Here is a 9,879-nt window from a genome sequence, read left to right as displayed (position 1 = left end):
CAACTAGAATATAGTTGGGTCACCCCCAACTACCCAACTAAACTCTAGTTGGGTCACCCCCAACCAACTAGAGTCTAGTTGGGTCACCCCAAGATCACCAAGTCTTCTTAAAGGTAGAGTATCTGAGATCAGTTCTTCAAAATATAATCAGCGTTTTCAGTTGAGCTGACTGTACAGGAACGACCCAAGGTGTTTAAAATCTGCCACAGTTTCAACAGGTTGGCCATCGAGAGAAACTGGAACCACTTTAAGGTTTTGTTTAGATTATTTCACTGTCCACTTTTAAAGTTCGTCTTAAAACCCATTTATTTTACTTGGCTTTCAACTCCAGGGGGGATCTAGTTTTAAATTGTATGTTTTGTTTTTAAACTGTAAGAGTTTTTTTATTTTTTTATTGTTATGTTGTGTTTTAATGTACAGCACTTTGTATCAGCTGTGGTTGATACACTTTATTTGGTACTATACCAAATAAAGCTGGTATGGTATTTAATTAGCTCTATATTCTTAAGAGAATTAAAAATGTATAACAAATAATAAAGACTTTGCGGTATTCTGATTTAGTAATGTAATCATATTAGTGTGTTACCACCCCCACACCACTAGAGGCAGTAGCAACCCCGTAAAGATTGTGTCTACACAAGTGTGTCTTTACCTCCGCGGTCGGCAGAGGCTCCGCCGAACCCCTGAGACCGAACCCCTGAGACCGAACCCAGATTAAGAACCACTGGCTTAGCAGAAGCCTGGTAGCTCGGAGCTGATAGACCAGAGGTTGAGTGGAAAAACCTGAAATACACGCAGGTACTTTAATGTGATGTCATTATTATTACAGGAAGTCCTGCGGAAAATAGTTTCCACCTTATTATTCCTTAAAAATAAAATAATGATGTCAGAATGAGACAGGCGGTGACTTAAAATGGTTTGTTTGTGGATTTTTTTGTTTTTTGCCGGTTCTCTGTTAAACGTGGAACATTACCGCCACCCAGTGGTCGGTTTGGGAACATGTCACTCACAGGCTGCACTTTGACTTGCCTAATTTAAAATAAACGCTGCTTTCATCAAACAAATGAAAGCAAACACAGCTTTAGGAGAGCTTTGAAGGAGAATTGCAGTTATAACATTTAAAATGAACACGTTTTACCGTCTGTGAGGAAGAGGAGGGTCGATGTTGATGAAGAAGATGGCTGTGTGTTTGTGCACAGCTTCAGGGTCCGTGAATATTTTATATTTGTTTGGGTCTTTGTGTACCTGGCGCTCCTCTGTGGCTTAGTTGGGAGCGAAGCTTTTGAGTTTCTCTTTGTCTTTTTGTTGCGCAGAAATGCCAAAGAGCTTACAAAACAAGATATTAGAAAGTCATGAAAATAAAATCAATGTCTGCGAAGCTGAAAGCATCAGCAGGGATACAAACCTTCTTCACACAGCATCACTTTCAGCACAATCCTGGAGGAGATCACAAACAAGCTGATAGAGTCGTCAACATGATTAGAATTTAATGGATTCCTGACGAGAAGATTATAATCCAGAATTATGACAGCATTATTTTGTTCTTTGAAGTTTAGATCTACACCTCCTTCGTTGGTGTCATAAAACAAACGAAGATATCAGCCGAGGTTGATAGGAGGAGAAACTGTTGGTGTGATTTCCAGGTCCGCCTACAAAACCTCCGTGTGGTTCGGCTGAAGTGAACTCTGGTTCAGTTCAAATGTTTGTGTGAACGCCAACGGACTCTTCTGAGGTTTTCATGTTGTGTCCTGCTTGGTGCAGCGCCCCCACAGGCCAGGAGTGGATTTGAAAAATCACACCAGACAGTGTGAAAGCGAACTGCACCGGCGGAAAATGTGACAAATGTTGCAATTTTGGTCAACAATCCGACCAAATCCACCAGACTGTCAGGTGTGGGAACAGCCTGGTCCGGTAGACTTGGTCTCCAAACTAATTGAGCAACCTGTTCCCCTTTTCGCCTGTGGGGGCGCTGCACCAAGAACCACTGAAGGAAATGACACAAAAACCTCAACATATACATATATGTTTATGTATTTTTTAATTTTTTTGTAAAATCGTATGAGTGTTTGTGTCTTGTCTGCGTATCGGTCTATGGATGCAAAATTAGCATTTTGCTAAATCCGGTATATTCGTGACTACATTGTATGTTTGTTAATGTCCAACGTAAATAAAATAAATTCTTAAATCAATTAATCAAACCATGGCTGGGCCCAATAAGGGTAGAGGGTCAGGTTGGCTTGTGTAGCTTATTGTTCCTTAACAAATAAAATCATAATGTGAAAAACGTTTTTTTCATTTACTCCGGTTACATTTGTTTATTATTCATTTGTACGTTCAAAGTCTTTAATTTTGGTAGTTTCAGCACTCCATACATTCATTTATAAGTAGAGTAAAAGGATGATAATTGATTTTTGTAGTGAAGAAACATGCTTTGTTGCATTTTATTGCATTTCCTGCCCTTTAAAATTAGAAACCTTTATCTGGAGGATGTTTAATTTGTTTTTTTTTCTCTCCAGGAGCAGGTTTGTGTTTTTATCGTCAGTTTTCTGTGGCTTTGCTTCAGCCGGTGACTCCTGCCGTTTGGTTCTGGGTGTTTGCAGAAAGCAAAGCTACACAAACCGCCGGGATCCGGAGTTTTGCTTCTGTTGTTAATTTGCTCTGTGAATTTGTGGGAGACGTCTTTGGAGGTGTTTGTCTGCAGCTGTGTGTGAGTGAACAGGTTGTTTCAAGAACCACTGAGGAGTTAATACCTTTTGTTTTATTGCTGTTTAGCATTGTAAATTTGCAGAGCTTGGGAAGGATTTAACATAAATTTAGAGCAACACGCAGCTTCTCAGTATCCCTGGATTAAAAGTTCTTAATGATGGCTTTGGAAGCTTTGATTCGTGCAGCTAAAAACAATTATTTTACAAAGTTAAGCCAAAAGTAAACATCACTAATACTGAGGAAAATGATGAAATCCAAATCAAATCAGCTGACAGGAAACCAGATTTTAACAGATTTGCCTCAGGTTTTACATTTTAAATTAACAAAACAATTAAGCATATTTAGATTCTGAGAAACTGTGAAAATGATTTTTAGTAATGTAAAATAAAATGTAAAGATGTTTTTCTTTTTAAAATGTATTGAAGATGTACTCACTTAAGGCTTTTTTGTACAATATTATAAAGACATGAAAATAAACAAATAATTAAATTCTTTTTTAAAATGGGACTTAACATTTTAATTTTCTAAAAAGAAAAACGCAACATTCCTTTAGTGAATGAGTGATCAATTTGTAGCAAAACAATTCTTCTAACATCAACATGTGATATTAAATGATGATATTATATGATATAATGATATTAAAGGCCCACAGGACAACGGGTTCGGGGGAAAACGGAAGAGTTTTGTTGCGTTTGTAGTGCGCATTTACACGAAACCACCGAATGTTTTCTCTAACAACGGCACAGATTGAAAACGGGTTCCAGAGAGCGATGTTTCTGAAACGTGCCGTTTTCCGTTGTGGTGTAAACGGAGAAAACGGATCTTTTCTTCCAGAGAATCCCCAGCTCATGCATAGTATGACGCAAAACATAGCTGCTTCCTACAATCCACAGAAGAAGAAGAAACTACTCACAATGCTGGTGTTACTGTTTCCCCATCAGATTCGGTTCCCTCAGCGTCTCTTCACCGCTCCGCACCGCCCAGGTGGCAAAATACACGGCTGCTTGTTCAGCGCTCTTATCTAGAGAACTACGGACCAGGACCAGCCCGGCTCCAGACCAGTTTAACAGGAGGGGCACCGACTTATTTTGGGGGGCAAAATGAGTCTACGTAGCTGAACATAGACAACATCAGTAGCCTACAGGCTACTTGTTAACAAGCTTAACATGCTGTATTGATATTAGCCAGTCATCTTCTAGCTGTCATCACCTGCATCCAACAGCTTTATCAACTCAGTCGGTTAGTTCGGGGGAAAAACTGTGCAGTTTATGTTATTCTGGTTTGCTGCCATGATTCTAACACACCTGCGCAGCAGCATCAGGTCTCCTTCGCTGCCTCWCAGGTGTAAACCCAGCGCGAGCGTCTCAGCKTTCATGTTGCGTTTGAAGGCGGCTCGGAAAAACAGGTTACGACTTGTTAGCGACGGATAAAACTGTTTTAACTGSTGAAAAAGGTAACAGAGGACACGGATATGGGACGTGCGGGAACTCCTATTTTATCAAATTGATATAGGAATAACAGACTGTTGGCCATTCCAAGGTAAAAACAATAAACAGCTTCCAGTCCGGGCCGCTACAGACACCGTGAAAGCTCAAACAACGTGTTTCAGCAAAGTTATCCCACTTTTTCCAACTGCATAATCAGACGCACACAATGCGTGTTCTCTCACGGAAATCCACATGCCTTCAAGTACAACTKTTTTTTAAACACATGCGCACTTTCAAAGTTTCAAAGAACCTAGCACCAACTAGGCGCAGCGAGAGCATTACACGTTTTCGATGTGCAGCGTTACTGTGTGAACACAGATCGTAATCAGAAGTTCTCGTGTAAACGATCCAACAAAAACGGATCGTTGTCGTGTAAACGCCCCCTTAGTTTTGGTTTATTTACTGCTTTCAATGTGTTCTTTTGGTAATTTGCCTTTTTTGAATCTGAAAACTCCAATTAGCAATTAATTGATTACTAAATGAGTTGATTATTTAAATCATCGATTAATCATGATTAATCAGATTAAAGTAGAGTGATGTGGTTAATCTGAAGAGGAGTTTTGGGTGAAAGGTTTTTATTTTCAGATGAATTTATTTACAGAAACGCGTCGTGTTGCATCACTTCCTGATTCATGAAGGTTTTAAATGCTTAAATCCTCATGAAGAAAATCTTTGCTGCTGCTGAAACAAAAGGCAACCCGAAGTCTTTTGTTTTTCCTGCCGCGGAAATGAGAGATCTCCTCTCGTCAGATGTAAGGAGACGTGTGAGCCGCTGGCTGATCCTCATAATGACACAACGGAGACTCGACTCCTGTTTCTGGGAACCTCGGAGCGGCTCAGAGCGCCGGGCCTGATGTGAGACGACGGCTTCCTTTACGGCTCTTTAAATCACTCAAGAACAAAAGCAGTGAGGTTTCTGTCAGGCTTGTAATCTTTATTAAGTCGTGATGATGGTGAGAAGGCGCCGCCGCCGCCGCTCTCTCAGCAGACTTATCCCCCCCGCAGCGGTTGTAATTGTTCTCATAATAAGTGCTGGTGATAAGACCTGCAAGCCGCCGGTGACGAGGATTTCATTACACGTTGCCATGGTGATGGTGATAGTTATGACTGTTTGAAAAGCTAAAAACGTTGTTCCGGGTTTTATTAAGCTTCAATCGCGACTAGACAGTCTGCAAAAAGAGAAATATCTCCAGATATTATGAATTAAACCCCAGAGGGACTTTCGGTTACAACAAACTTTAATAGCTGGATTAATAGGTTATGGAATTTTTCTTATTAAATTCATTTAATACTTTGCAATTTGTAGAAAAGTGTCCTTGAGTTAACAGCACCTTTTTCCTTTTTCCTTTAATAAAGCTTCATTCTCACCTTCATCATTTTTTGCTCAGTGACTCAAATCACTTCTTTTAAAATGCTCAGATGAATTTAATCCTTCTGTTTGCGTGAGACCAGAGGAGAGTTTATTCCTCGTGACTGAAAAAGATCAGCAATATGAAATTAATAACTCAAGAAATGTAAAAGATTAATTGATGCTACCACATTTAATGAAAACATGTCTTTTAAAATATGTTCCGTTCTACGGAAGAGGATTAGGGACAGTTTAAAAAAAAAATCTGACTTTGTTCTCAGAAGATTAAAGTCAAAATTTAGGGGAAAAAAAGTCTGAATTTTGAAATTAAAGTCAGAATTGTGTGGAAAAAGTCAGAAGTTTGAGAAAAATGTTAAATTCTGAAATGAAAGTGAAAATTTTGAAATTAAGTCAGGATTTTTAAAAAATCGGAAATTTTAAATTGAATCAATAATTTTGAGAAAAAAGTCAGAACTCTCTTTTTTTTCTATGACCCTAATCCTCTTCTGTACCATACAACTGAAGAAAAATCCCATTTAAATGATCAGAAACTTTTGTTATGAATCTAATGAAAGTGTTTTTTTATTTCAGATGGACCCCATGTTCACAGTCCCAGCCCCCCCGGCTCCAGGCCACCCCGGGGCCCCCGGATCTTCCCTGCCCTCTGTCCCCTCGTTCTCCTCTCCGGCCCTGCCCACTTCCAACCCCAAGCCGCTAACGGTCCGGACGCGGTCCGTCGGCACCAACACGCAGGACGGAGGCGCTCCGGGCCCAGCGGACGGGGACCCGGCCTTCTTGGGGCCCTGTCAGCCCGGAACCAGCGTCAACCTGGAGGGAATCGTCTGGCACGAGACGGAAGAAGGTCAGGAAGGTTCTGGAAACTCTACATCTATGGCTGGAAGCAACATGGACACGAGATTATCTGATTCATAATCATAGATAATGTCATGTTGCAGACATTTCAAAGTATATGAATAAAATAAGCTCAAATTTTAATAACCAGCCCAAACCTTTATATCCAGTCTGTCTTCAAGAGCAGAACCCGCCCAATCTGGCAACCCGCCCAATCTGGCAACAAAGTCAATCAAACAATTCAGACTTTAGTAAAAGTCAACATTTGTGGTTTTAATTTAAGATCATTTGGAACAGAGATGTCTGGGAAACTTTACCAAGCTGAAACCCGCCCAATCTGGCAACCCGCCCAATCTGGCAACACTGCCCCATTTCTTCCAAGTAATGGAGGGAATCGCCATGGCAACCGCTGACTCAGCATTTTCCTCTCTTTTTTTTTTTTTTAACTTTTTTATCTAGATTGTTTGATTTTTTTTTTCCCATCTCTATTTTTTTGTAATTTCCTCAGGAAATCAGAAGATATTCTGAACCCTCAATCAAAAACTAAAAGATACAGTAACAGTGAAATGAACCGTTTTAAAAAAAAACCTCAATATTATTTTTGCTCCTTCAAAGAGTCGCTTAATGAATTAAATTGAAAAGTGTGAGTGTGTTTGTGGGGGTTTAGATGCTCCAAGCAGAAAGAGTGAAGCTTGTTTCTGTTCCAGGTTTTTCAGTTTATTTGCACTTTAAAAACAAAAAACAAAAAAACCTGGAAAAATAACCCAAATCTCTGTGGGCGCGGAGCGGGAATCCTCCAGAGAGGCCTTTCGGTTCAAATGGAGAAGAAAAGCCGAACCAGATCCAGTCCGACGGTGCAAAACGGCACCGTGGGACCGCTGGGCCGCGGATCAGATGGGCGGATGATTCACCGGCTGATCCGGGCGCCGGGCGCTTTGATTTCCGGTTAACGAGGAAGCCGCGCCGCGCTGCGCCGCGCCGCGCCGCGCCGCGCGTCTCCACGGAGGCGTAATGAATAAATCTCCGCGTCGTCTCGCTCTGCCAGCCGCCGGGTCTCTGATGCTGGCTGCTGGTTTCAGTGGAGAGAAGCGTTTGAATCCCAGCCCAGCGTTAATTAACGCTGAAGAGGAAAAACAGACGTAAAAAGAGACAGAGAGGAAAACATGTCTGCTGTCTTCAAGCGGGGGCAAAGCGGCACTTAGACCAAGTTTTATGGAGTGAAAAAAGGCTCAAAATTTAGGTAGCTAACTCACATTAAGCTTCATTAATCAAGCTAATATTTCTTAATGAGACAAAGTGACAACTGAGGTCCCTAAATGTGGATCAATCAGACAAATGGAAATGGAGAGAAGCAATGAATGTGTGAGAAATAAAAACTCTTTAATCATCCAAGTCATTTATTTAACTTCATTCATTATAAACTGTGTTTTAGGGAAAAGTTTTAGATTATATTAGAGCTGCAGTATTTTATGTCTCATATTCTGTCATGTCATGACAGAATGAGTCAGATAATCTGTGAAAAATTTATCCACTCTAACTTCTATTGCTAACTAGAAACAACCAATCAGAGAGAGGGGGCGGGGCTTAATGCTGTTATTTACGCTCCTTCTCCGCGATGCTACAGCTAGCAGAGCTTGTTGTGAATGCTAAGGCTAGTTAGCATAGCCTCCGATGACGGTGGATAAACAGTTTTCTTGCAACATTAACTTGTTTCTCCACCATTAGCACTTTAAGCATCGAGTACATGAGACTGATTGACAGCGCTAAGACCACCTCCTGGCTCTGATTGGTTGGTTTTGTTTGTGAGCGGTTCGTTCCTTCAACACTAAAGCATTTTAACAATCAGCAGGAGTTAATAAAGCCTGCAGCTGCAGCAGCTCCACTGACGGCTGCTAAACTCTGAACATAAATATCTTTTCTCAGAGCAGCAAACGGCACAGAACTACAACAGATCAGATGATTTTGTTTCTGTTTGATCTTTAGATTATTGACTGACCAATCAATAACCTAACTTAAGTTCTAACTTATATAAAATTATATAGGCTTAAGTTTTAACCCCCTGCTGAGTAAGATTCAGCTAAAACAACAGAACAGTTTGTCACTAGTTTCCCTCCATACTGGTATGAAGATTCTGTCCAGAAATCAAACTAAGCTCTAAAACGGACAAAAAACATGTTTATATTACATGTTAGAGATAAAAAGGAACCTAAATATGTTAATATTCTGAACACAATTAATTGCATTTGTTTTACATATAACAGTTCAGAGTGGAACCTTTGTATTTGTACGTTTCTGGTACACCCGTAAATCTGATGCACAAGCGACATCCGCTAACACCAGCGATGGCTAATCAGCGAAGCTACTCAAGCCTAAAATAGTATCTCAGTGCTAACATGTAGCAGCAGCACAGATGCTAATGCTAATGTTAGCGTCCGCATTGCTAAAGAAGTTTCTGAAAACACTTTCCTTCAATCTGATGTTTGAATATCAGATTAAAATCAATAAATATCTTTGCTGTTGAGCTAACATGTTTATTTATTCAACGATTTATCAGCAAAAATTACTTTGAACTGAAGATGTTGCTTATTTTGATTCAAATGTGATGATTAATCAGTTAACCTGATTAAAAATTTTAATCAAGCCTCACCAACCAGTTTGAACAAATAAATACAACAAATTGTTTTTATAAAAGACGGCAGTAAAAGTTGGACCATTTAAAAGAAAAAAGCTGAAGGAGAAAAGTGTTGTGTTCTTTTCCATTCATGTTGTTGTTGGAAAGAGGGACAGATTCTCTCCCTGCAGCTCCAGGATAATTGTTTGGTGGTGGATGGATGCGATACGACTGGGAGGCGGGATGCAGGTTGCATGTTAATTAAGCTGAATACTAATTGGACAGACAGAAAGGAGATGAAGAGCTGCTCTTCTTCCTCCTCTCTGCAGGAGTTCAGACTGAGGAGCTTTAATCAAACAGGAATTGGTTTCAACCTCAGACTGTCTGTCTGGATGCTGGAGACTCAAGTCAGCTAGAATCTGAGTTTACCGCCGAGAAATAAACGGGAAAATCACAGAAATATAAAATATAAGTTTATTTTCACCGTGTTGTCATCATTTATAAATGCCACAGTGTCAAACTAAATGTTTAGCTCTGAGCTAGATACTGGACTGAATTAAAAATTTTAACAATTTAGTTATAAACTAAACAATTAGTTCTGAGTCAGATAAATATTTGGCTAACTCTGGGTAAAGCTAGTTAGCTCAGAGCTAGCTAAATATTTTGTATTTAGCTTGCTAATGTAATATTTGGTTAGCTCTCGGGTAGCTAAATATGTAGTTAGCATGCTAAATATTTAGATTGAAGCTTTTAATTCAAGCCAAAAACTTAATTTACAAACAAAACATTTAGCTCTGTCCTAAATATTTAGTTAGCTCTAGGCTAGCTACATATTTAGATAGATTAGAGCTAGCTACATATTTAGATAGATTAGA

General features: G+C 39.8%; 1 protein-coding gene across 1 annotated transcript in view; it reads left to right on the top strand.

The window, feature by feature from the left end:
• Positions 1 to 9,879, top strand: part of znf608 (zinc finger protein 608) — a 57,386-nt gene that overhangs the window by 27,661 nt on the left and 19,846 nt on the right. The window contains exon 2 of the mRNA XM_008419502.2: positions 6,133 to 6,403. Within this exon, the coding sequence (XP_008417724.1) occupies positions 6,133 to 6,403 (271 nt within the window). The remainder of the gene's footprint in view (positions 1 to 6,132; positions 6,404 to 9,879) is intronic.

Source organism: Poecilia reticulata, linkage group LG9, assembly GCF_000633615.1.
Source record: "Poecilia reticulata strain Guanapo linkage group LG9, Guppy_female_1.0+MT, whole genome shotgun sequence".
Taxonomy (NCBI): domain Eukaryota; kingdom Metazoa; phylum Chordata; class Actinopteri; order Cyprinodontiformes; family Poeciliidae; genus Poecilia; species Poecilia reticulata.
The sequence above is the reverse complement of the archived record's forward strand: the minus strand, read 5'-3'. Positions and strand labels throughout refer to the sequence as shown.